The sequence below is a fragment of the Astatotilapia calliptera genome, chromosome 9 (assembly GCF_900246225.1).
Source record: "Astatotilapia calliptera chromosome 9, fAstCal1.2, whole genome shotgun sequence".
In the NCBI taxonomy this organism is placed as follows: domain Eukaryota; kingdom Metazoa; phylum Chordata; class Actinopteri; order Cichliformes; family Cichlidae; genus Astatotilapia; species Astatotilapia calliptera.
In genome coordinates this window covers 32,726,338-32,753,680 of record NC_039310.1, presented here as the reverse complement: position 1 = coordinate 32,753,680, position 27,343 = coordinate 32,726,338, and the positions used below count along the sequence as shown (strand labels likewise).

Below are 27,343 nucleotides of genomic sequence, written 5' to 3'. Positions count from 1 at the left end.
TGAGCTCCTGATATTGAGTTGCTTCATCTGTTTATCAAATATAACCTATTTTATACCAATAAGACCTTAAATAAGACTTTGGGTGTGCCAGCCAGTGTGGAGTTAGCCAGATGTGGCCCATAAACCATGGCTGACATCTGGTCCAGGTAAGCTGGACCTATGTCTGAATGAGACAAACTGTCAAGTAAGACCGAATGTGGCACAAGAACCGGCAAACATTAATCTCCATCTGGGTCTATACAACTGATTCTCCACAAAGTCACAATTTCCAGACAAGAAATAATCATTTCTAGGATGTGAAACTTTCTCCTCCTCCACACAGCCTGACTGAAACCAGCCACACAGCAAATATTTAAATGATTTAACTATTTAAACGTTAACATTTACATAAAGCAGATCTTTGTGCTGTTTTTCATTAAAATCTTCACTTGTCTGGTGAGAATCCTTAAAAATAAGTATATGAATATACAGGGAGTGCAGAATTATTAGGCAAATTGTATTTTTGAGGAATAATGTTATTATTGAACAACAACCATGTTCTCAATGAACCCAAAAAACTAATTAATATCAAAGCTGAATGTTTTTGGAAGTAGTTTTTAGTTTGTTTTTAGTTTTAGCTATTTTAGGGGGATATCTGTGTGCAGGTGACTATTACTGTGCATAATTATTAGGCAACTTAACAAAAAACAAATATATACCCATTTCAATTATTGATTTTTACCAGTGACACCAATATAACATCTCCACATTCACAAATATACATTTCTGACATTCAAAAACAAAACAAAAACAAATCAGCGACCAATATAGCCACCTTTCTTTGCAAGGACACTCAAAAGCCTGCCATCCATGGATTCTGTCAGTGTTTTGATCTGTTCACCATCAACATTGCGTGCAGCAGCAACCACAGCCTCCCAGACACTGTTCAGAGAGGTGTACTGTTTTCCCTCCTTGTAAATCTCACATTTGATGATGGACCACAGGTTCTCAATGGGGTTCAGATCAGGTGAACAAGGAGGCCATGTCATTAGTTTTTCTTCTTTTATACCCTTTCTTGCCAGCCACGCTGTGGAGTACTTGGACGCGTGTGATGGAGCATTGTCCTGCATGAAAATCATGTTTTTCTTGAAGGATGCAGACTTCTTCCTGTACCACTGCTTGAAGAAGGTGTCTTCCAGAAACTGGCAGTAGGACTGGGAGTTGAGCTTGACTCCATCCTCAACCCGAAAAGGCCCCACAAGCTCATCTTTGATGATACCAGCCCAAACCAGTACTCCACCTCCACCTTGCTGGCGTCTGAGTCGGACTGGAGCTCCCTGCCCTTTACCAATCCAGCCACGGGCCCATCCATCTGGCCCATCAAGACTCACTCTCATTTCATCAGTCCATAAAACCTTAGAAAAACCAGTCTTGAGATATTTCTTGGCCCAGTCTTGACGTTTCAGCTTGTGTGTCTTGTTCAGTGGTGGTCGTCTTTCAGCCTTTCTTACCTTGGCCATGTCTCTGAGTATTGCACACCTTGTGCTTTTGGGCACTCCAGTGATGTTGCAGCTCTGAAATATGGCCAAACTGGTGGCAAGTGGCATCTTGGCAGCTGCACGCTTGACTTTTCTCAGTTCATGGGCAGTTATTTTGCGCCTTGGTTTTTCCACACGCTTCTTGCGACCCTGTTGACTATTTTGAATGAAACGCTTGATTGTTCGATGATCACGCTTCAGAAGCTTTGCAATTTTGAGACTGCTGCATCCCTCTGCAAGATATCTCACTATTTTTGACTTTTCTGAGCCTGTCAAGTCCTTCTTTTGACCCATTTTGCCAAAGGAAAGGACGTTGCCTAATAATTATGCACACCTGATATAGGGTGTTGATGTCATTAGACCACACCCCTTCTCATTACAGAGATGCACATCACCTAATATGCTTAATTGGTAGTAGGCTTTCGAGCCTATACAGCTTGGAGTAAGACAACATGCATGAAGAGGATGATGTGGACAAAATACTCATTTGCCTAATAATTCTGCACTCCCTGTAGTATCCCTCTACATTTTAATTTTTATAAATAATCCATCATATTTTATAAAGCACGACCCTTTGTAAACTGATATCGGTTCGATGATTCATTGTTAGAAACTGTTACGTGAGTTTTTGTAAAACTGATTTTTTTTTATAAGTGCTATAAAAATAAAGGTTCTTATTTTCACTTCAAACTTTATCTGCAGGGCCTGCCCTGTATCGCTGACAGTCTGTTCTCATGTTTGCACATTACAGGTTTCAGGTTTCCTCTTCATGCTGGTCTAAACTGCCCGTTACGAGAGGCTTGCCTTTCAGATTAGTTTGAAACTCCTTTACCGGCTGCACACATCATTCTGCACACTGAAGCCCAAACAAGTGTTTCACACTCTTGGCTGTCAGGTGTTGAGATTTCTTTTTAATATTGCTGCTCTTTCCAAAAAAAAAAAAAAAAAAAAAAAAAAAAATAGCTACACCGCTTTTATTTTATTTTTTTATTTTTTTCTCAGCTAACGGCCGCCGTTTACAGAAATATCTTCATTAATCTTAGTGCCCAGACGTTCCTGGATCGACTTCAGAAGCCAGTTGCTTTGAGACATCCTGTTCAGTAAACAGGAACTAAAACATGATGAAGAAGCGAGTGGAGCTGAATACATCACGACCAGAGACTCTCTGCGAGCACTCTAACTGGTGCCGTCCTAACGCTCCAGTAAAGCGTATAATAACCCCTGATGGCCTCTTCTGTCTGTAACCGTCACTCCATCCAGAATCCAGAAGGCAATGGGATCACAGGACTGCAGATTATTTATTTATTTTCTTACATATTTTGAAGCAATCCAAGCGACACTGAAACTGCATCTTCAGTGCCACCGGAAGCTTCTCAGTCTGAGGATTCTTTTCTGACCTTCCATCAGCGTTTGTTCCACCAACAAATCTTCTTCTTTGCAGCTTCTCATTTTCTTTGACTTGCCTGTCTTTTTCAGCAGATTCTCGTGAGTTTTAAGTCTAATGTAAATGAAAAAGGAAACAGTGTTTTTGACCATAAGGTATCAGAAGCAGCAAGCCTGCAGCTTCTCCCAGGCACTGAGAGGCCCAAGCAGCTCTGCACACCAGGACATCTGAAGCTGAGAGCGGCAGAGCCGAAGCAAACGACCAAGAGACACCTCACCTGTGCACCTACAGCCTCACACCTACAACAGCACTATTTCATACCCATGCAGGGAGGTTAGAAGGTGGCAGTGAGAGATTTGCTGCCTGCGGCCGTTCTGTGTGCAGTTTACATAATATCCCGGTACCTGTGTAGGTTCTCTCCAGGTACTCTGGATTCCTCACACAAGACACGCATATTAGATTAGTTAGTGATGCTAAATTAGCCGTAGCTGTACCCTGCCTCTCGCCCCATCACACCCTGAATTAGATATGCAGATGGGAATGGGTGGATGAATTCAGGAATGGAGTAAAGGTGCTTCAGTTTATCACAAAAAAAGTTTGTTTGCGCACAGCTGGAGCTGAATGAGATCCATTAAGATAAAGCTGCCGGGGAGTTTAGTTTATGTGGTCCAAAAGCTGGTCCTGGTTCTTTGTTAACACGTTTAGGCTGCAAGTCTTTCATCTGCCGTCCCGCTCAAGGACACATCGCAGAGGTGGGGGGTGGAGTGGAGAGGAGACCTGATGTGAGGTTAAAATAGCACTCTGGCTAATTACCTGCCATTTTTCTTCCAATCCAGCGGTCCCCAACCCCCGGGCCTGGGACCGGTCCGTGAGTCGTTTGGTACCGGGCCGCGAGAGTTGAGGCTCAGGTCTGAAATGTTTGGTTTTCAGGGTTTTTATCGGTTTTCAGCGTTATTTTGTTATCGTTTTTATCATTAACTCGGTTTTCCTGGGTCTTTTCACGTGTGTTATGAATAAATCTTCTTTTATCGGTACCGGTACTAGTTTTATTTTGTTGTATTTATCCGCGACACCTTAAAGGCCGTGAAAATATTGGTGGGCATAAACCGGTCCGTGGCGCAAAAAAAGTTGGGGACTGCTGCTGTAATCTATTTACTCATCCAATTAAAGTATTAAAAATATTGTTACTGTTCACCATTTGAGACTTTTTGATGGAAAATTGTGGAGAAAGTATCTGCAGTAATATATCTCAAATATATAGTTGTGTTTCTGAACTTTGTGGTTGAAGAAAATAAAAGAAGTGAAACAACATTTTTAGCCTTTTTTTTTATTTCTTATAAGCTAAATGGTTAATTGGTTGATTACAAATCATTTATAATAATTCTTTTAATAATTTAAACTCGCTTCCTGTTAACTAGATAAAACTGTTGATTCTCATGCTTTCACGTTATAAAACTAACTTCACTTCTTTAATTTTATGAATCTGCACATAAATCATGTGATGATAAACCCATTCATGTCTTTATCAGGTGAGTTATATGAGAGTTTATCACCAGGTGACAACAGTCACACTGCACGCCGCTGACCTGCGAATTATAATCCGAGTCAGCCAGGTGGTGTTTGTGACGGAGAGGCATTCATCCAGAAGGTGGAAGGTGAAAGTTTGTGAATTGAATTAACATACTGCAGCTCTAAATGTTGCTGCGTTTGTTCCTTTCGGGAGAAAAAAAAACCTCGAACCTTTGCGCAAACTAAACCGTTACCGACACCTGGTGCACGTGTTCAGCAGCACCGTGAGGTGATTTCAAATCTGCTTCTAGAAGTCAGAAACATTTATTGTATCTTTAAAGGTGCATCTGTTTGTCAGCTTTATGCAGCGGTTTTCACAGTGGTTCCCACGGTAACTCAAAGCAGGTGTGAGACTGTAGATCAGTTAGTGCAACACACACACACACACACACACACAGCAGCGCAAAAAAGCCATCGGTGCATTTTCATTTGCTGTATCAGTGTTTCTCAGGCACTGGTTTACCAACATTTCTCTAAAAAGCTTCTATGAAAGCAGAACAGCTCAGTCAGGGCACAAATCATAGCTGCAATTATGGTCAATACCACGACCACAATTACTCAGAGACTTTGAAAACTTGAAAGAAAGAAAGCTAAAGCTTACAGCCAAACTGCACAAACTACCATCTTTTACTTTTCTGTTATTAGTCAAACTTCCAAAACAGCCATCGTTCGGCTCCTTTCGCAGCTCATCGCTCGCTGTTTTTTCCTGTGGGCCGGTTGAGGATGTTGCGTCTTATGCAGACATTTTGAAATCAATTTATTAAGCGTAATTATGCGGCCCTGCGCTTTTCTCTGCCACCCGGACCTGGAACTGAATTTGACACCACTGTTTCCAGTTTCTGAAACTATGCATGTGTAGCATGTGGCTAAAATGCAACCTAACCCTAACCTTGCCCTCAGGGGGGATTTATGGTGACCAGGTGGATGTCAGGAGGTTAAAAAGGTGCAAAACCAGGTCCACATTAATTTATGACCCAGTCATTTCTAGTCTGACAGCTCAACACTTTTTCTCATGTCTGCACTCACTCAAAAAAATCAGTTGTTGGATGAACACAATTTAATCGTGTCACCTTTTTCCACGTGATTTAACCAAGTACAATAACCCAGTTTTGACCATGTCAAACCAACACGTTTGGCATTTAGTGGTTTAATGTAATCAGAATTTTGTTTTAATTCATTCTGCACAAGTTAAAAACTTCAGGAAAACACAATGAAATCTTGTTGTTTGAACAACTTTGTTAATCAAGGCAATTACGGCTAGTCTTGCTTAATGAACCAATATGGGGGTTGATGATTTCATAGAGACAGACAACCATTTGCATTCATGCATAGTTTAGAATCACCAATAACTCTAGATTGGATTGTGGATTTGAACCCAGGCCCTTCTTGCTGTGAGGCACCAGCACTGACCATCACACCACCAAGCTGTCACTCCAGGCTTAAAACTAGGAAAGCTGTGATTTCAAGGCTTGATGCAGACTTCTCTGTACGTTTTTGTCCTTGACAGGTTAAACCACAATAAATAGCGAGAGCATACACGTGGTGTGGGTGTAGCTGTCTAGTGATTTTCCTGCAGTTTGACATCTCATGTGATCGTGTGAATTGCGTGAGTCCAGCAAATAACCGCTCTTACTAGATTGTATCAGGTCATCTCAACAAGAACAAATTAAGTTGCTGAAGTTCATGCAGATGCTATATGATTTAATTACGTTCACCATAGAAAGATGAAATTATTTAGTTCAAATTACAAGTTTGAATCTTGTACATGTAACAACCACCCAATTTCATTTTTTTGAGTCCTTAGAGCCAGGAGAGAATCAGCAGATTGTGTTTGGCTGTGTGGGGAGAATGGAGAAATCCCACCCCAAATAAACAATAAAAGCTTTTAATAAATAAGCAGTTAAAACTGAAGGATTTGTAAGAACAGAGAGTCAGAGCTGGTCTGAACCACCGACTGCTGGACAGTTTGAGTTTTTACCCTGAGCTGTTTGGAGGACTGAAACCCTCCATGTCTCGTTTCTTCTGAGTGTTATTAATATGCTTAATAGAAAACAGGCCTTTGCTTGTATTTCTGTCTCTACTCTAGCACGTTTGCTCTTTTTGCTTACTTGGTAGAAATTCTTCCATTTCCTGTAATTAGTTTCTGTTGTATTTCTTGTTATAATGGGAATTGTTGCTGTAAAACAAATTTCTCATAGTGCAATGGTGAAAAGAAACTTAAACCTTGTTTCTTTTCTGATATGCAAGACAGGTACAGGATGAACTTGTCAGAATACATCTAGAAGAACCAGTGCTGCTCTAAACCTCTGGAGAACACCTTTGAGTTCTCACATGGAGATACAGAGAGAACAAATCGCCCACGAAGGCTCAAACCCAGAACTTTCTCACTGTGAGGCAACCTTACAAACCTCTGTACAGACACCGAATGAGGCATGTCAGATTATTAAAGAAAATCCCAAATAAACAAATTGAAGACTGAAGTTAATATTTGAGCAGCAATTTTGAGCAAAAACGCTCTCCTGAAAATCTTGGAATAAACGATGCAAATATACAACTGCGCACCTTTTCAGGCCCGGAGGACTAATAATGAGCTCTGCAGGGGACATTTATGGTGACTGTACCTGTAGGGACAGAAAATGACTTTGACTGTAGCAGTGTTTCTCTCTATGAGCGTGTAGCAAATCAACGGCTCCATTAAAATAAAATGAATAGACAACACTTCTGGTGCCATTTCCGTCTGTAAACTCATTACTCAGCGCCAAACACACACCTCCAGTGCCATTTAAATATTACAGCGATATAAGAAAGTCCGGTGTGACCATCGAGGACATCAAATACATGTACCAGACACTCAGAGTTCTAATCTGTGTCATACATGTACATCCTCTAACAAGTCCTCATATCTGCGGGATGCTTTTATGCGTTTCACAACAGAAAGATTCTTGGAGGAAAAAGTGGCAGAAAGGTCAGACTGACGCACTTCGCGTCTCAGCGGTGTTATTGGAATATCACAAAGACGTAAATGTGACAACCAGCAGCCACCAGCACGGCCCCAAATGAGCCTCCTCTCACATAAACAAAGCCGCTTAATTAATGGAAAGTGGTGGCACGGGTGTGCTCGGCTCGGCACGGCCGGGAAGGAGCGGGGTTGCATAGGAACAGGGGGAGCGGAGTCTCTGGAGGGCGAAAGTGGCTCAAAGCAGCGGAGCAGAAGGGGAAGTGAAGGAGGGTGAAGCGCTCTGACATCTACTGAAAACTGCGAGTTTTCGGGGCTGACCTCCGCCTGCGTCATAAAAAAAACAAATTTGCGTGGAAATGGGTGCAAACGGGAGTTTTGAGGCAGGTGGGGGAATTCAATTACCTTTAAACTCCAGGAACGCGCGCGTGGGTCATTCTTTGCAGGGGAGTAAATAAATTAAGAGGCTGGGACGTTTTAACGACTTGGGCCCTCCAAACGCACCCGAACACTCTCCGGTCTGATTAAAGTTGCTCCGTGAACGCGCTCACGGGGCAAATAAACGGCTGATATCAGGAGCGCGCCGCGCGGCGTGTCGCAGGTGTTTGGAAACGCCAGGATCAGCGGGAAAGGTCAGAGTTCAATCGTTCAGGAACATTCCCGAGCTTTAAGAAGAAAAGGAGATACTCACATGTGAAACTCCTGCGTTTAAAAAACTGCTGCTTTATTTCACACCATCCCCGCCGCGCCGCTCGAACCCCATCCACACAGGAAAACTCCGCGGAGTGCGTGGAGTGAAATCTCTGAGCTCTTCTTCGCTTGTTTTGTTAATCCAGGGAAAGTGATGATGTAGCTGAGATGAATGAGCAAGTGTCCCCTGCGCGCGCCTCCAGCAGCGCAAAGAGGAGCGGACTGTAGCGCTTCAGTCCAGCCGGGGAGGAGAAAGTGCGCACCGGGCTCCCTCACTCCGCCTGCTCCGCTTCCTCCAGCATCTCCCCAACTTCTTAATTCTCCTGGAGTGGCTTTAGCTCTTCATCTGCTCCCCTTTAATCCTGAAAGGAGCCCTGGTCCGAATCACGAAAGCAGATTTTAAAAACAGAAAAAGAATTTTATCCTTTTCAGGTGTGATCATTAAAAAGCAAAGGAGCGCGCGCTTCCAATAAAGTCCCGCGTGGGCTCCAGCTGCTGGTTTTACTGTTTCTCTGGGTAGATTCTGGGAGGAGGAACACAGAGAAGTTGAGCCGTCACAGCGGAGTGCTGGGCTGCGTTTAGGTGCGTCGGTAGGCTGGCAGGGCTGACCGGCCGGACTCCCATCATCCCCGCCGCTTGATTGCCCCCAAGCACTGAGAGAGAGAGGGAGAGAGTTGGGAAAGGGGAGATAGAGAGGGAGTGGATTATCGCGAGGTTACGCCCCAATTCCCGTTTGTCTCGTTCTGTGGTGGCCGAGGGCACGCGCACTTTTGTAAGCAGAGACACGCAGATAGTCCACGCATGAGAGTAACGGCTAAGATGTATTAATGCAGTTTATCAGACCTCTGTACACCTGACAGTTCATGATGTGTAGCACTAGAAGTGTGCTGTGTAATTCTAACTGAAATATACTTTATGCTAAAAAATGAAATAAAAAATATTACGATAAAGACTTTTTTACATACATGTGCCCCAAACACCGCACACTTTACAGAAATTTATATTAATCATTCACAACATGAAGTCAGAGTCCATGACTTTCATTGTCTTATGCACTGTAAAAAAAACATGTTTCCTTATAAAATAGAATTCTGCCTGTGCTGCCCAAATAAAAAAGGCAAACATAGTTTCAGTCCTACACACTTTATGTTTCATTTCTTGTGACCCATAGACCAACTTTATCAACATTTATCAACAATGACTACCTTGAACATCAACACTTCCCAGGAGTCTCGGTCCCGGTGATCTGTTAAACCTGCCAAACCTGCAAGTATAGAGTTTACATTTTGTGTTAGGAGAGAGAGAGCCTGCTTTTGTGCTCCATACACCGGATCATTTACAGGAACTCTGGTTTTATCTCATTTATTTAGTAAATCCTGGTATTATGATCACAGCTTGTCAGTCACTGCAGTGTATTGACATCGATTGATCCATTCCTGCAGTTCTGGGTCACGGGGGGTTGGGCCTAGGCAGAGATGCCCAGCTCTCCTCCTCCCCTGCCATCTCCACGTTGGGAAGGTGAGGATAGGAACATAGATCGATCCATAATTCCACAGTTTCATTGTCACACAGCTCTCTCATCACCACAGCGTTACAGCGCCCTCATTATTGTCTATGTCACACCAGTCCACCTGAAAATCTCCAGCTCTTTCCTTCACTCACAAAAAGATTTAACTCCTTCCCAACCTGGACTGGGCACTCCACTGTTTTTTGACTGAGAACTTTGGCCTTAGATTTGGAGGTGGTAGCTCACATTGATGTTGGCTGTCCCTTTAATGTATTTGCTGCAAAGTCATGTCTCAATCAGCAGTATCCTTCAGTCCAACTGTTATCTTCTCAATCACTCACTGTGAAGTTAAGCAAAGTTTAATTCAGCGTCACTAATTCTTATTATACACAAGTCGCTGAATTGCGTTAATAATCCACAGTCACTGGTCAGCTCATCACTGCTCGCGTATTCCTGTGTGGATTCACTGTAAAGCTGCTCTCAGCCACACAAACACAAGGAAACACATCACACACCCACAAGACTCTAAAGACAGCATCTCTAAAGCATGATCACAACACGCTAAAATCAAGGATTTAAAGTTAAACAGGACCGTTTCAAACACACATGTGTGACTACACTGCCCAGAATGCACGAGTTGGATTGTAGGTTTTTCCTTGTCTGCTGTGAGAGATTGATGCGAGATCATAAAATCATGGCTGCATGTAGTTGTTTCATTCAATGATCCAACAAGGTTATTACAGCAAAGTAAAACTAACAACAAGAACTCAGTATTGTCCTTATAAAACTAACGTTAAGGTTAAGTTTGTCAGCACAACTGGCCTGAGGAGACTGTTGTTCATCATTTTATTTCATGTACTTGTAATATCTGCTCTAAACATCCAAAACGTTTCCCTGCACAAAACCACTGACATTATAAAAACTAAGGAGTAAAACTATCACTGAGGGATTTGGAAAAGTAGATTGAAACTAAATATTTTACAACAGTAACAACCAAAGAACACAACTTAATGTTTTCAATGTAATTTATAATATTTTTAAACATGTTCTGGAAGTTGATCTCTGCCAACAGTAAAAGCAGGGGAAAAGAAAAAACAACAAAAATGTTTCATTTAAGAAAAAAGAGAAATTAATAATAAAGACAAAAAATTGTAGCAACAGAATAAACATAAATAATCTAAAAACAATATAATGATAAATGAATAGAAACTCCAAAAAACATCAACTTTAATCAGCAAAATGAAGATGATTGAGTCACATCATCGCTTCATGATAGCAGTCCAACATTTATTTATTTATTTGCGATTTTTTCCCCAATCCGATAACTTTGAGTCCACTTCTCAGCAGGATCCATTATTTCCCAGCATGCCGCCTGTTAGCAGCAAGCCCACAGTGTGAAGCGTATCACAGTCTCCCCCTGGTGTGTGTTATCACTTACTGTCATCACAGCAGTTAGTAAGAGATGCTGCACGCATATTTTACATTTAATCATGTTTCACTAGAGATGAAAGTGAGCACAAAGTATTTAAAATAAGGTCGGCCGTAAACATCTGCAGCTGTGATATTAATATAATATAACACTGTGGTGAAGGAGGCAAGAAACGAATCCAGCACCCTTTCTACATTTACACCAGAACTATAGACGCCACATTTTTGCAGTTCTTCAGACAGGAAAATGAATCTCCGCTTAACTCTCTGTAAAAGTCCTCGAGCGTCACTGATCAGTTCTCACTGCGAACAACTTTTCACTTCTTTTACAGATTATATTTCACTGGTTTCAGAAACACAGAAAAAGCTCTGAGCAGAGGACCAATCACAGGAGTCCAAGGCTGCAGGTCACAGGTTTGACTCCCACAGCTCCAGACGCCTGACCTGCTGTCGTTTCTTTCACTTTTAGGCTTCAGTTTGTGTTTGATTGGAACCAGGAACCAGGGTTCTTGTTGTTTTTTGTACTGCAGTGACATGAATACAGGTGAGGAGATGCCTCCTGTTTGGCTAAATATTAAACTACAGCGCCCTCTTTGGGTGAAAGGATAGAGATGCATATTGAGAGCTTTTCCATCAGAATTAGCTTGATTGACCAAGTATGTGTCAGGATGCGAGGAATATGGCTCCGGCTATTTCTTGGCCCTCAGTCTACAAAACAGAAAAATGACATCAGCATAACAACAAGACACACAGCATGTTTATGGTGCAGAGTGCAAAGATGCTGGATTAAATAAAGGATGCAAAAGTAGTTACTATATATACAGTAGATAGATAGATAGATAGATAGATAGATAGATAGATAGATAGATAGATAGATAGATAGATAGATAGATAGATAGATAGATAGATAGATAGATAGATAGATAGATAGATAGATAGATAGATAGATAGATAGATATCATACTTTAAATCAGGTTTAAGAGGTTTAAGTGTTTATAAGAATCTTGAAATCGATTTATTTTATACTCAGACATGCAGATAGTTTGTTTAATTTAAAAAAGTCCTGTTATAACACAGATGTTTCTGTGCACATGCAGCATCTGGGCTTGCTTCTCTGTAAACACTGTCCTCCTCAGGGGTTCTAACCACCTCCTGATGGGTGTATCGATGTAATCCCCAGGATGAAGTGGAGCCCGTTTAGGTGCACAGGACAGATCTCCAGTCTCGTAAATGTGGATTTGCGCCAACCAGAGCATCAGTCAGACAGAAACAATCACAAAGATGTGATGTGAAAACCAGAGATAATACAAAACTATTCCCCTGTCGTATAAATGGCCACAAAGTTACGTTGAAACCAAGCACACCATTGTTTTTCTTCTGACATTACCAATAAGTGTGATGTGTCACATGGCCCTCTTCCTATTGACAAAACAAAAGTTGTATCCAAGATGGCCGACTTCTAAATGCTCACTATGGTCACCGCCCATCTTGAGGAGTTTGCCCCCTCACATATACTAATGTGCCACAAACAGGACTTTAGTATCACCAACCATTCCCATGTTATTACGCTGTATCCATATAAATGGCCCACCCTGTGCACTCACTAAACCAGAGTCCGCATTCATCTATGTGTATTTGTCTCCATCTAGTGGACGACTGGATTTATTATAAACAGTTCACCCCTTTACCTTCAAGTACAGGCTAGTACACTGAGGTGAAATGAGAAGAAACACAAACTTTCTATTAAAATATTCACGGAAGAAGGAAAAACAACTCACAATTAACAACAAATAAATAAATCTCTGTGTCCAGTTACCATTCGTTCAGTTTTCAGGGTTAAGGTGGAGAGAAATTCACACAGACTGAAGTAAATAAGAAATCTAATCATTCTGTTATCATCTTCAGTGCCATGGAGGTCCCTGCGTGCTGGCGACACTGCATGAGAGCACAGTTATAACTGCATGCATGCTATTACATGTGTGGGATCGATTTCATTCAAACGCAACATAAAGTGAAGTAGCGTCACTTTTCACCTTATGGAAAATTTCGAGGTTTTCTTCGGAATTTTACCTCCACCTCCTGCCCCAGCCCCTTATTCATTCATTCATTCATTCATTCGTTTATTCGCTGGCCATAAACACCACTATACAATTATGAAAAGGTAAGGCGAGCCCAGTCTCTGGCTTTATCCTTCCAAATTTAATCTCGAAAACTTTGACAGTTTTTTTCCTCGTTTTTAATATGTATATATATATATAAAAGTGTATATATATGAAGTAGTCATAACCCGCTATCATAAATAAATAAAGTTATTATATTTTTCACCGTCAGCTCGTTTGATTTATGTCTTGAACCTTCGGACAGGTAGAGGCTGCCTGCTGTACTGGCTGAATTGTGCTCAGTACTGGAATCAGCTGTAACCGGATGTGAGTGTTTCTGTGACTTCCTGTTAGGCTGAAGGATCCTGGAAAGTGTCCGAGATTCCTGCAGCTGTGTGTCCGCCATAGACTGCAGGCCCTTCAAGCACACACACGCAGTCTGCCCGCTCGTCTCCGCCGCTTTGAGACACACTTCATCCCGGCGGGTCTGATCTGAACACCGGGGAAAGTGCTGGAGCTTCATCATGGAGCTGGTCTCGGTTTATGGTCTGGGGTCTTCTAAAGGTAACCGAGCTGACGTTAGTCTGGATCCGGTGTGGCTTCAGTTCGGCTCCTTATCTCTTTCGCGGTGCTTCTTTCCTCGGTGCCTTCTGACAGTTTGACCCGACTAAGAGGAAACGAGCAGCCGAAGCACAGCAGCTGTTTTGTGGCTGGACTTAGCTTAGCCTGTTAGCAGAGGCTGAAGGTCATTGCTGACCGCTGGACTGAGATACTGTGATAACCTGTTTCCAGCAGTCGTGCAACTCACACACTGATCACCTCAGAGAGGCATCAGAGCTGCTGCTCACATCCAAACAAACACATCACTGACATACCCAGCTCACTGCTGCAGGACAAAGGTGTGTGTGTGTGTGTGTGTGTGTGTGTGTGTGTGTGTGTGTGAGACACACTGTTTACAAGATTTAGTTTGTAATTGTAACAATCAGATTATGTAAGATGTATCGATCTGTTCAGTAATATATGGTAATGGTAAATGGCCTGTATTTGTATAGCGCTTTACTTAGTCCCTAAGGACCCCAAAGCGCTTTACACTACATTCAGTCATTATTTATTTATTAACCTTTATTTAACCAGGAAGATCCCATTGAGATTAAAAACCTCTTTTTCAAGGGAGACCTGGCCAAGATAGGCAGCAGCAGATGTCTCACAGTTACAGAAATTACTCAAACACAGGCAGCAACAACACACATGCAACAATAAGTGAAAGAATACAAATAAAATAAAAAATAAAATAAAAATAAAAGTCAGTTAAAATGACAATCAATCTAATTGAAACAGTTGCATGTTATGGACTCGGCCTCAAGGATTCGTAGCTTAGATTTATCTAAACTACCCATTCACACACAGGTTATGGCAAGCTACATTGTTTTATTCATATATATATATATATATATATATATATATATATATATATATATATATATATATATATATACCGTAATTGTCGGGCTATAAGCCGCTACTTTTTGCACAAGCTTTGAACCCTGCGGCTTTTAGTCAGGTGCGGCTTTTCTATGGATTGTCCGTGATTTTTGTGATATCGTAAGACGATTTGTTTTGTTTGTTCCGCTGTTGTACGGCACTACGTTGCCTGGCGGAAGGATCGGGGTTCAAGAGTGGTATGTTAGTCACATGTCCGTCCGCCAGGCAACGTAGTGCCGTACGAAGTAGCGCGAAAAACAAACTTCAAAGTAGCGCTACGCATTCAGCAGGAGGCGTGGATGACGAGCGGCGATAAACTTGCAAAAAGCAAGTTATGCCCAACTCCACCGGTGGATTCTGACAGCGTGGAAAAGTGCGAAAACATCCACGATCACCAACGGATTTTGAAGGGCTGGACTGCTGCATGATGGAGAGGAGGACACCGCCACGGCCCTTCTGAGGGTGTTCGACTCTGACACTGACAACGAGGATTTCTTTGGTTTTGAAAGTGACAACGAAGAAAAGAAGCGGAGAGTGGATGACGTAGCCATCCTGAGCCTGTTCATTTCCGACATTGGAGGAGAGGACTTTGGTGGTTTTAGAGCGCAGGAAGAAGAGAAAGATGGTGAATGACTGACTTTTCTTCTTGTTAAAGCTGTGTCACTGCACCTGAGCCTAAAAGGTAGTCCGAATCTATTTTTCTGGTGTGCTGTAGGTTACTGTTATGTACTACATGTGCAAATATGTACCCATAACTTGTTTTTCAAAATATTAATAAAAGGGGTGTGTCTCCAAACAGCCATCTCTTTCCTGACAATTCGCTTTGTGCATATTCTCTTACATATGATAAGTCAACATTGAAACACCTGCGGCTTTTAGTCAGGTGCGGCTAATGTATGTACAAAACAGGATTTTCCCCTGATTTTAGCTTGTGCGGCTAATATTCAGGTGCGCTTTGTAGTCCGGGAAATACGGTATTCCCTTTGATGAACTCACACATTCAGAAACTGATCATTTAGTCACAAACATATACACCTCACACCTGGCAGTAAGGTAAATTACACACAGTTAACAGCCTGGTACGTCTCCATAGCTTTTGAAACTCCTGCATAATCCCAATCAGCAAGTGTTTCACTTAGGTGGTCATGATTGTGATATCCTGAGTGAATTTCAGCCGATGAAGAATACAGACATTAAATTCTTCTCCAGTGTTTCAGTGAAATGCAAACCAAGCCACACTGGATTTAAGGCCACCAGTTTCCCTAATCTTCATAAAGACTCAGGCTTCTCATAGTTTTTATAGTCGGGGTCACTGAGTGTCTCGAGTCCATCTACAGTTGTTGTCTTTCATCAGTGATGCTTTTTGAAAGTACTGTGGCGTCAGTGTATGTGTTCTGTTTTAATGTGTGAGTTCTTACAGATCTGCACTGTTATGGTTAGAAAAATGGTTCATCAGCCTGTTGGAGAGCTGTGTGTGTCTGGGGTCACGCCCTCACCATTTCCTGCACAGACTTCAGAAAATGCCCGTCCTTGGTGTTGTACACCTGTGGTGGTGAAGCCATAATGGCTCTGTTGGCATCTTTGTATCACTGAAGAAGATGTTGGTATCTGTTTAATGTCATTATCCCAGGGAAATCCAGGCCTTGCTTTACTCTTCCAAACAATGCCTTAGTGCCTGGACATGTTGTGTTATGCCTTTTTTTTGGTGATAATATTCCCTTTTTTTTTTTTTTACCCCTAAAACAGTCTCTACTGATTCACACCGTCTTTGGGTAACATTTATGAATTTTTTGGAGGTTTTTCATATTTCATCAGGACAGGGCTGGACTGGTCTCTGGAGGCCCACCATCATCACTAATATGTATTTTTGTGTGTATGTGTATTGTGCATACACATGTTTCATTTTATTTGATTATTGATATAGAGTTAAAGTTTTAATCAGGTTGGTGCATGGTTCATGGCTAATGCTTGCTACAGCAGCCTCTTGTGAATGTGAGGGCTTTTGTTTGTTGTTGGTACTGCTGTTGACGGTGCAGCTGCAAACATGTCGGTTAATTTGATGCTTTTACTTCATTTAGTTTCATTTTCTCTCTTAGCTTTTCAGCTCCATCTTTTTTTTTTTCTTTGTCCATCTGTATCAAACACTTCTTCAACACTAGTCTCTGTTCTACAAGGTGCACCGCTCTACAGGGAAGGTAGGGTGACCGGTCACGTTCAGAAATTTGATTGGGCAATCCAGTGTCAGTAATCAAAAAGGAATCAATAGGCTACTGTCGGTGCTTGTAGGGCCGATGCACAGCAGGCTTTCAGGCCAGACTGTAGCGTGTATGATTATGACAAAGAAAAAAAAATAACATCCACCAATCGGCCCACGAGTGTGTCAGCCCACTGGTCAAAGGCTAGTGTGCTACGATACCAGTCCAGCCCCGATTCAGGATGTATGAAATGCATGTCGGATGCTAACTGGTGACTCAGACGTCTCCCAGTGTTTCAGAACTAAATCAAGTAAAACTAAAAGCAGAATTTCTTTTTCATTCAGAAGCAAAATTGACATATTCCTTAAGTTCATAAAGTTATTAGTTACTATAACTTAGGACTGGTTCTTAAATAGATCAGAAATATGTAATCTGAGTATTCAAAGCACTTTCAACAACATGTCTCACACATTAATACAAACACTGGAAGCATCAGGAGCAACTTGGGATTCAGTATTTTGCCAAAGGTTGTTGGGTCGAAAAAGCCAGGGATTGAACCAACAACCTTCCAATTAGCAGATAAGCTGATCTACGTCATGCTGATAAAGTGAAATAACATTAATCGAGCTGAGAACATGTCCCCTCTAACTTCTACTTTATATTTAACCTATCTCGTTCAGTGCCTGCTATTAGTTCAGATTTTATTTTTTGATGTTAGCGGTCTGCACTCACTCTTTTCCTGACTTTTAACTTCATGATCAAACCTGTTTGGGTTCATTTGAATGAGTCGTAACTGAATTAAACTGAGTTCAAACTGATTGTTGGCTTTAAATCGGGTTTCAGTCTCCTGTTTGGTTAGAAGTGAAAATCAAGGGTAGCCTAATAAAGATCTGTTTGATCTCAGGAAAAGACGAGTCTGACAGAGGAGAAGAAGAAGAGGAGGAATCCGATAGAGAAGAAGAAGAGGAGTCTGACAGAGGAGGAATGGAAGAAGAGGAGGACTGTGAGCCACTGTGTGGGGATCCATCAGAGCAGGTAAGAAAAGTTTCACAGTAACATTTTATTGTTTGAACTGTCTGCTCTTGCCCTTTAAAACATATCCTCAAATCAAAATTCAATAAAGGAAAACAAATCTGAATAAAAATGGTTTAATACCTGCAGACAAACGGTTCACCTTGGACAGGTCGCCAGTCTGTGGCAGGGTTTCTAATAATCTTATTCAACCCAGGACCCAGTGTGTTCCTCCTGGTGAACGTCAGTGCCCGGCCTTAGGTGGTGAGAGCATGCAGGCATTTCCTGGAGGATGAAGGAATTGATACGACTGACTGGCTCCAACAGAGCACATCTGGGACGTTATGTTTCGTTTATGTTGCACCTCAGACTGTGCAGGCGCTGATGCCATGGGCTAGATCTTGCAGGAGTTCCCCCGGGACACCGTCCATTATCTCATTAGGAGCCTGCCCCGACACTGTCAACCATGCATACAAGCACGTGTGGTCCGTACCAACTGCTGAGTACCATTCTGCATTGTCAGCAAAATGGACCAGCCTTCCACATCATTGTTTCACTTTGATTTCCAGGGTGTCTTTGAATTTAGTCCTTTGTAGGTTGATCATTTTTATTTCTATCAAATGATGTGGCATCCTTTCATTCTTAGCACATTACCCAGTCCCTGTCAGTGTCGATATGAGCAGGATTCTTTCCCCTTCGACATCTGATCTGTTTATTTATCTGAGAACTCCTAACACAACAGCAGATTCTTGAATTTATTTAAACTTCAGTAACTTAAAGACTTTGTAGTGTAAGTTTGCTCCATCTCTGCATTTCACTTACTGCCTGCTTTTTGTTTTTGTTTACTGCAGGAGGAAAAAGATGAAGATGGGTCAAAACCTGACTCCTATCAGGAAGCTGACAAGTCCTTCACAGCAACAGGAAGTGGAGATAAATCTCACAGATGTGACGTGTGTGGAAAAACCTTTGCTCGGATCGGGCATTTTAAAACACATCAGCTGATCCACACGGGAGTTAAGCAGTTCATATGTGAGCAGTGTGGAAAGTCTTTCACTCGAATGGGTCAGTTAAAAGCACATCAGGTGATCCACACGGGTATTAAACTGTTCAGCTGCGACCTGTGTGACAAGTCTTTTTATCGAATGGACAACTTAAAAGCACATCGACTTCTCCACAGTGGGCTGAAACCATACAAGTGTGATGAGTGTGGGAAGAATTTTCCCACCACAAAACATCTCAGGACCCACAAATACATCCACACAGAAGTTAGGCCATTCAGCTGTGATCAGTGTGGAAAGGCTTTTAAATTCATGGGGGAGCTAAAAAGACACCATCTCATCCACACGGGGGTTAAAGCATTCAGCTGTGATGCGTGTGGGAAGGCCTTTACCCGGATGGGCGAGTTAAAAGCTCATAAACTGATCCACACTGGAATCAAACTCTTCAGATGTGACCTGTGTGGAAAGTCTTTTATCCGGTTGGATCACTTAAAAACTCATCAGCTGATCCACACTGGAGTTAAGCTGTTCAGCTGTGACTTGTGTGGGAAGTCTTTTACTCGAATGGACAACTTAAAGACACATCAGCTCACTCACAGCGGACTTAAACCCTACAGGTGTGATCAGTGTGGGAAGGATTTCACTTGTAAGGGGAACCTGGTTACCCATCAGCGCACCCACTCTGGAAGTAAACCATATAACTGTGACTTCTGTGGAAAAGCTTTCAGCCTGCAAAAGACCCTAAGAACACACCAACGCATGCACACCGGGGAGGACGTGTACTGCTGTGAGCAGTGTGGGAAACCGTTTGTGCAGTACTCCCACTTAAAAGCCCACGAAATTACCCATACTGGAGATAGACCACACCGCTGTGACGAGTGTGGGAAAGCCTACAGACGCATTAGTGATCTGAGAGTCCACCAGAGAAACCACACTGGGGAGAGACCATACAAGTGTGACCAGTGTGAAAAGACGTTTAAGTCTTCGGATGTCCTAAAACGACACCAACAGATCCACACCAGGGAGAGGCCGTTCAAGTGCAGTCAGTGTAAGGTAAGTTTAGTTAGTGCAGTTTCAATTTGGGAATGTTCAAAACAAGAAAGTAATTAGATCTAAATAACTCAGAACACAGCCATTATTGCCTAAATAATGTGAGTACACCTCTAAGTGAAAATGTCCAAATTGTGCCCAATTACCCTTTTCCCTCCCTGGTGTCATGTGACACATTAGCTTTAAAAGGTATCAGGTGCAATTGAAAACAGGTGTTTGAATTTCATGTTATTGCTTTCATACTCTCTCATACTGGTCACTGGAAGTTTAACATGCCACATCATAGGAAAGTATTCTCTGAGGATATAAAAAAAATAATTATTACCCTACATAAAGATGGGCTAGGCCAGTGGTTCTAAAACTTTTCAGAATGAGTACCACCTCATAAAATATATGGCTCCTAAAGTACCACCAAAGTTACATTACATTAGTATAAGCATTTACCGTGTTTTAGACTTTGAAACAAAGTTGATGTCAACAGTAATACCAGCTGCCTCAAACACAATGGTGGTGTGCACTTCAGCATCGTTATTACTGTGAACTGAAATTTACTCAGCTTTAATCTTTGAACAGATATTGATGCCGGAGTTTTAGGTGTTTTGCTGAAAATCATAGTAACATAGTTTGTACTAGAGATGGACCGGTCGGATATTACATATTGGTATCGGTCCGATACTGATCTAAATTACTGAATTACTAAATTACTAAAATTGTAATCTCATCCATTAAATATCACAAAAGCACTTCACAAAACTTGCAACATAGCGTAAGTCAGCTCATAACCGTAGCACGTCGGAGCAGCATGCGTTATGTGATAGAGCGGCTGTGGCATGTGAGACCTTTTGGTGGTCTGGTGGAGCATTTGGAGCCTCGCTACAAGGCATTTCATCTCCGAGAAAGTTGTAAGTTCATCTCTGAATGTTTGTAAAGTACGTTAAGCTTAACAACCGATATATGGAGCGACTGCCTCTTCTTCTCTCCCCCTCCCTCTCCTGTTGCTACTTCAATCATGAAACTGATTAATGATCAGCTGATCAGCTTTTCTGTCGCGAGTCCGTTTCTCTTCTTTGTTTGCTTTTTTGGCCCACTTTGTGCCAGAAAGAGGAAACCAGTGGCTGAATAACAGCAGCACGTTTAAGCTTGATAAGCTGTTGTTAGAATTTATTAGTTTCTACACCAGGATCCTTTTCCATGTAGCTGACAGCTGGCAACTGTGCAGGGGCGGGTCTAGCAAAGTTTTGTTGGGGGGCAGGTAATAATAATAATAATAATAATAGTTAAAATAATAATGGATTGCATTTATATAGCGCTTTTCAAGACCCTCAAAGCGCTTTACAATTCCACTATTCATTCACTTTCACATTCACGCACTGGTGGAAGCAGCTACAGTTGTAGCCACAGCTGCCCTGGGGCAGACTGACAGAAGCGAGGCTGTCAGTCTGCCCCATGATCCAGTAAGGACATCTCCTGGTTTCATCTTCATGTTTCCCTCTCACCACATATCCAAACCATCCTGACCAGCAGCTTTACAGCTGTGGCTCCAGCAAACATCAGCTGATACTAGAAATTAATATTAAATAAATTCTAACAACAGCTGATCAAGCTTAAACGTGCTGCTGTTGTTTAGCGCGACATCCGCTGGTTTCCCCGTTCTGGCACAAAGTGGGCGATAAACAAACAAGAGAGAAAAGCCGATCAGCTGATCATTGATCAGTTTCACGATTGAAGTAGAAACAGGAGAGGGAGGGGAGAGAATGAGAGGAGAAGTGACAGCTGTGCAGCAAAGACACAGAATAACTCCAGCTTTGTGTCTTTTTCATTGTAGCTGAAGTCCGGGACAAAATGTTCCTTTTCACCTCAATAAGAAACGCGTAATATTTTCTCTGAATACGAGACGATTACGTTTTTTACGGGACGGTTGGAAACTCTAATAACTAAACCTTATAAATAAAATAAGATAAAACAAGTTCAACATCTGTAACATCATAGCACCCGCCCAGCAGTATATAAACTCTGTCATGCTAGCTAGTACGCAGTATGAGTTATTGTAACTGACTGTAAAAAGTCAGCACAACGAAAATAAACTCCACCTAAACTTGGTTTATATCTGACCAGATAGACTGCAGGTCATAACTTCTTACTTGAAGTTCAGTTCACCGCCTCGGGTCTCTGCTCCTCCTGTCTTTCCGTCATCCACCTGCCAGCGTGTTGCACCTGCTGGCCTCCACCACTTGCTAATGTTATTGAATCTGTGGAAGCTCCGCAATAGCCACCACCAAACAACTGAGTTATTTTTACACATCTCCCAGCATCTGGCCAATCCACCACCTTTCAGTGTTTATACCGTCATGGGAAAAAAACGGAAAAAAAACCCAAAACAAAACCCATCGGCCCATAAAAACGAAAAATCACCATCTGCCCACCAGGCAAATGCCCGGTATGCCCGATGGCCAGTCCAGCTATGCACCAAACCCAATATTATAAAAACCCCAAAACCCAAGCACAAAAAGATTCACCACACTCTCTTAACCCGTGATCTCTCCCGGAACCTTTAAATGGTGTCTGGACCCCCGGGAAACATTTGCCCAAACATCTTGAAGAGGACACAAGCAAGAAAGGTGAGTAATCATTATCTTACAAACACTTTTTTGCACCACTTTTATTCTTAGATTTCCCCCACACACATTTGCATTAGTTTTCCTTACTGGTAAACCTTAATCACAATCTTAATCATCATTCTTTTTTCCTCACAGACAACCACCACATTGCTTGATGAGGAGCAGCTGTGCAATATCTGAAACAAGGCTACAAACTCGTTTTAAAATTCTCAATAAATATTCAATAAATAATTAAACTTCTTGTGTGCAAATGTTTTACTGTGCAAATCCATGCTTAAAGTGCAATGCTAAATAAAGTACTTGATAAGGTGCTTTTAATAAAGTGAAAAGTGTGCTCTAAAGTGCTATACAGATAATATAAATAAATGTAGTAAGGGAGTCCTCTTCCGTACACGGTAAGTGTTTTGTTTTTTTAAAACTTGAGTATAAACTCATACAAGCAAGATATTGTTCTGTTAATTATAAAATGAACTGTACTATATCTATATATATATAAAAATACTATATCGGTATCGGCAGATATCCAAATTTATGATATCGGTATCGGACATAAAAAAGTGGTATCGTGCCATCTCCAATTTGTATATTATATTTTCTGAATTGATTATCATCCCCTTGTCACCCTTGGAAACAAACTTTCACAGTTGACTCTGATTTGAAAGAGAGTTTAAGGCAGCAGCACTAGTCACCATTTTCCACATGTAGTTTTTTGTGCTATTTGTAGTTTTTCCTGTGGTGTTGGACTTCCTTTTTCCTTTGGCATGTAGGACAGAAGAACACTTGTAGCGCTATACTGCCCCCTTCAGTTCTGAACATCCAGAAACAATACCATCACATTTTCAGAATTTTGGGATCCAATAGTATCATAAGTATTGGTTCTGGTGACATGTCCAAGTACATCTATCAGTCACATAAAAACACTCAAACAAATATCAGTGGGTGTCTTGTGGCAGAAGTGATCTTTATTAATTCCCAGACTTACACAGTCTTTGTCTCACACACAGAGCAGTGACGGTGGACCCAGTGCTGAGCCCTGTCAGCACTACACCATCGTTAAACCGTACCAGTGTGACCAGTGTGGAAAATCCTTCAGCAGCCAAAGAACCCTACAGAGACACCAGCGTATGCACACTGGGCACAAACTGAACTACTGCAAAGAATGTGGCAGAGGCTTTCCCACACCGAGTGCATTAAAACGCCACGAACTCCTCCACAGGACTAAAAAGCACGTCTGTGACCAGTGTGGGACGTCATTCACGTTTGCCAAAGGCCTGCGACAACATAAACTAGCCCACGTTGAGGAAAGCATTCATATCCAGACACTGGAAGAAAAGCTTCTCGTACTCACGTCATCGTACACATCGTGAACACAGCTGTGCTGAAGACACCAGTAATCACAGCGTGGGAAGAGTTTCATAATCACTAATGCACTGTTTCACCGCGTGCAGCAATAATAAACTTCACAGGGCTTTAGACTCATTTTTTTGCCACGATTGCACTGGTGGCACCTTGTCTTAGGCGCACCCAAATTTTTCAACTGCATTGCTTAAAACAGGGGTGTCAAACTCAAATACACAGTGGGCCAAAATTCAAAACTGGAACAAAGTCACGGGCTAACGTTAATATTTATTGAAATATATTTATTCCTCCAGATAAAAGAATGAATCTTTTGGACTCAAACACATTTTTCTGAAAAACTGAATATGGAACAAGCAAACCTTAATACTAAACAATATATATATTAGCTGTATAATACCAGTAGGCCAGCTCTAATAGTAATTTGGTATGGCTTCGCGGGCCAAATGTAATTAGGCTGCGGGCCAGAGTTTGACACCTGTGGCTTAAAACCACAGTTTTACATGTGCACTTTTTTGGGGGGGAAATTGCTGTCCATACAGACAATATTAACTTGTAAATGATTAACTAACAATCTTGTCAACACACAGTTCTTTAGTCAGAGCACAGTTATACAAGAAAGACGAGTTAATGATAAACTGCCTGTGCTTAAAGTCCTTTGGATGACCTGTTTGCTGCTGCCTGCTGCTGAAAGGCAGTGAGGAGAGGGGGACTTGGGCAGTGCATTTATCGCAGCATATAATGTGTTTTCTTGATACGCTGTGCTTTTTCAGAAAGCTGATTCTGATGCGTCGGGTCTGCTCTATGTTTACTTCTTTGCGTGGAATCCGTTTATCTGCTCTCAATTGCTGTTTGGTGGTTGTTGAAATAGTTTTGTGATCTTTAACCTGATATTCTGGCATTTCTGGCAAAATACTTTTATATTCATAAGTTGATTCAGGATTTAATGAATCGATATCGCTTCAGTCAAGCTACTCACCTCTCTCTAACCACCTGCACTTTCAAATGTACACACGAAGGATTACAGGAATATCTGGACTGCGGGCAATCTGAGATGTCCCGCCCCTGGCTATCTCTGATTGGTTTAGACCACAATAGAGGCATAATGTGTGTCAGTTGTTGACCACAGGGAGACTTTCAGAGTTGCGGAGAATTTTTTTTTTTTTTTTTTTCTTACTCGAAAAGTTGGTCGCACCGGTGAAACCTAGGATTTTTTTTTGTTGCACCATTGAAAAATTTGGTCACATATGCGACAAAATTTGTCGCACTCTAGAGCCCTGCTTCATTATCTTCTCTATGCAAACATCAGCGTGATCATGCAGAGCAGAAGATCATTTCCAATCATCTGCAAGAACACAGGACGACACACAGTGCATCTGAAACAACAGGAAGACCTCGTCTGGTTCCCCAAACAAAGCAGGGATCAGGTTTCACACAATTCAAAATTAATTTCCTGTGATTTGTTTCAGACAAACAAATCTGCTCTGCGATCTGTTGAAGCTGCTTCTGGAGCTATATATCTCTCTCTCTCTCTACATATATATATATATATATCTTTAATGTAAATCTTTGTACGTATTATTATAATTTTGGTTTTCTGTCTTATGTATATTACAGTGGCAAATGCTACATATACACATTAGGGCTGCCACAAACGATTATTTTGATAGTCGACTAGTCACCGATTATTTTTGCGATTAGTCGACTAATCAGATCATCATCCATTGGACGTACAGCGTACAGCTTATTGCACCAGCAGCATCTGGTCTTATATAACTATCATTAGCTTACAGCTTGAAGTGTTTGTGCTAACTAAAAATAAAGACAAGATGGTAGTTTATTAATTTTTAATGAAATTTGCAGATTGTTTTGGTGAAGTTTAATAAACTCCTTGCTTTCTAAAATATAACAGGACACCGGAGTATATTCTCCAGCGTCTCACACTTCTGATAATCAGCTGTCTGCTTGACAGTTTTAGCGGTGCAAAAACTATAACTTTAATCTCAGCCAAACCGATTTACTCAGGAACAAATAAAATACAAAAAAAGCCAAACAATAACATTTTTAAGTTATCTAAGTGACTTATATATATGTTTAACCTGACTAGCGAAAGACGGCGGTGGGTTTGAAAACGATTTGCCGGGAGTCCGGTGTTCTCACGGCTCTAGTTAGCCTAGCCCCCGGCTAGCTAACGAGCTAGTGGGTAACAGACGTCTCCGAAAATGTCGGAGCGCTTTTGAAAATATGTGGTGTCCTGATAAACTGAGCAGATATTTGAGGTTTACACAGCTACATTCTCGCCTGAAAATATGTTAAACGTTTATTTTGTGACCCAGAAAGAATAATAAGAGTAAAGTTAAAACTAACTAGCTGCCGCCATTGTTGACAGCTGCGCTATGAATTCTGGGACACAGCTTCTTCTTCTTCGGGGTTTAACGGCAGCTGGCATCCTTGTACATGCAGTGCTGCCATCTTCTGTTTCAGTCTGTTATTACACTCTTAAATCCTACTACTCATTCCTGCGTCCTTTGTGATCTTACAAAGCTTCAAACGAGGCGTCGACTACTAAATTAGTCGTCGACGATTTTAATAGTCGACATAATCGTGACTAGTCGACTAATCGTGGCAGCCCTACACCCTGTATATATGAACTTCCATAGATCCACAAAGAAGGAGTCCCACTCAGACTCATTGGTAGCAACATAAACTCACATACTCCCTGTGAGCCAAAGGTTCAGACTTTAAACACACACAAGCTGAGTCTGTTCATCTGGCCGGGCATTTTCAGTGGGAGAAATGTTTCATCACTCATCCAAGTGATTTCTTCAGTCTGAAAACACTACGTCCAGATCTGCAGAATCAACTTCATGGGATTTTCTACCTGGATGATTGAGCATGCATCAGGACACATCTCAACCAGCCAATCATAAGAAAGCTGACTTAAATGGGGAGGAGTAAAAACAGAGCAGAACACTACAGAAGTAATATGTGTGAAAAGAAATCTATGAGAGATCGTTATGATGCCAAAGAAGCCCAAACAGCCAGACCAGGAAACAATCATGACGTCACGCTGACACGTTCATAGATTTAAAATCAGAAAGCAGCAATAATGATAATGATAGACAGCAATAATAAAGCTGGTGACACTTTTCTCATGTCTGAATTCAGATCAAAAATACATTCTGTAAATGATGGCTGGAGTGTTTCTCCAGGTGAAGCTGAAAGTCCTGATCCAGCAGCTTCAGGGCTGATGATGGTTTATGATGAGTTTTCTGTGAGGAAGATTATTCAACTTGCTTTCAAATTTCAATGCAAGGAAACTTTAGAAATGCTACAGATTATTTGCATTTTATTGTTTTTTTTCTGCACATCTATGAACCAATAAGCTTGTTTTTTTTACTACAGACATGTCTGCTGGGTGTGTACAGCTTATGTCACCATCACTTGTGATTCCTGCTAAATGTGTTGTTCGAGTGTTGGTCG

At 41.6% G+C, this 27,343-nt stretch overlaps 2 protein-coding genes across 4 annotated transcripts in view; one reads left to right on the top strand and one right to left on the bottom strand.

The window, feature by feature from the left end:
- Nucleotides 1-8,752, bottom strand: part of LOC113029605 (sodium channel protein type 4 subunit alpha-like) — a 257,750-nt gene extending 248,998 nt beyond the window's left edge. The window contains exon 1 of the mRNA XM_026180573.1: nt 8,118-8,752. The gene's annotated coding sequence lies outside the window, so the exon portion shown is untranslated. The remainder of the gene's footprint in view (nt 1-8,117) is intronic.
- A 4,661-nt stretch (nt 8,753-13,413) lies between these two features.
- On the top strand, nt 13,414-24,104 carry LOC113029610 (gastrula zinc finger protein XlCGF46.1-like). Of its 3 annotated transcripts, XM_026180581.1 has the most exons (5): nt 13,414-13,714; nt 17,732-17,862; nt 18,690-19,889; nt 22,487-22,504; nt 22,640-22,791. In XM_026180581.1, exons 1-5 carry the CDS (start codon nt 13,675-13,677, stop codon nt 22,682-22,684), a joined length of 1,434 nt encoding a protein of 477 aa, XP_026036366.1. In that variant the 5' UTR covers nt 13,414-13,674; the 3' UTR covers nt 22,685-22,791. The 3 variants fall into 3 exon arrangements, with proteins under 3 accessions (XP_026036366.1, XP_026036365.1, XP_026036364.1); XM_026180580.1 differs by having other exon boundaries at nt 22,487-22,694; XM_026180579.1 differs by lacking the exons at nt 22,487-22,504; nt 22,640-22,791 and adding an exon at nt 23,509-24,104 and having other exon boundaries at nt 13,418-13,714.
- The last annotated feature ends 3,239 nt before the right edge of the window (nt 24,105-27,343 follow it).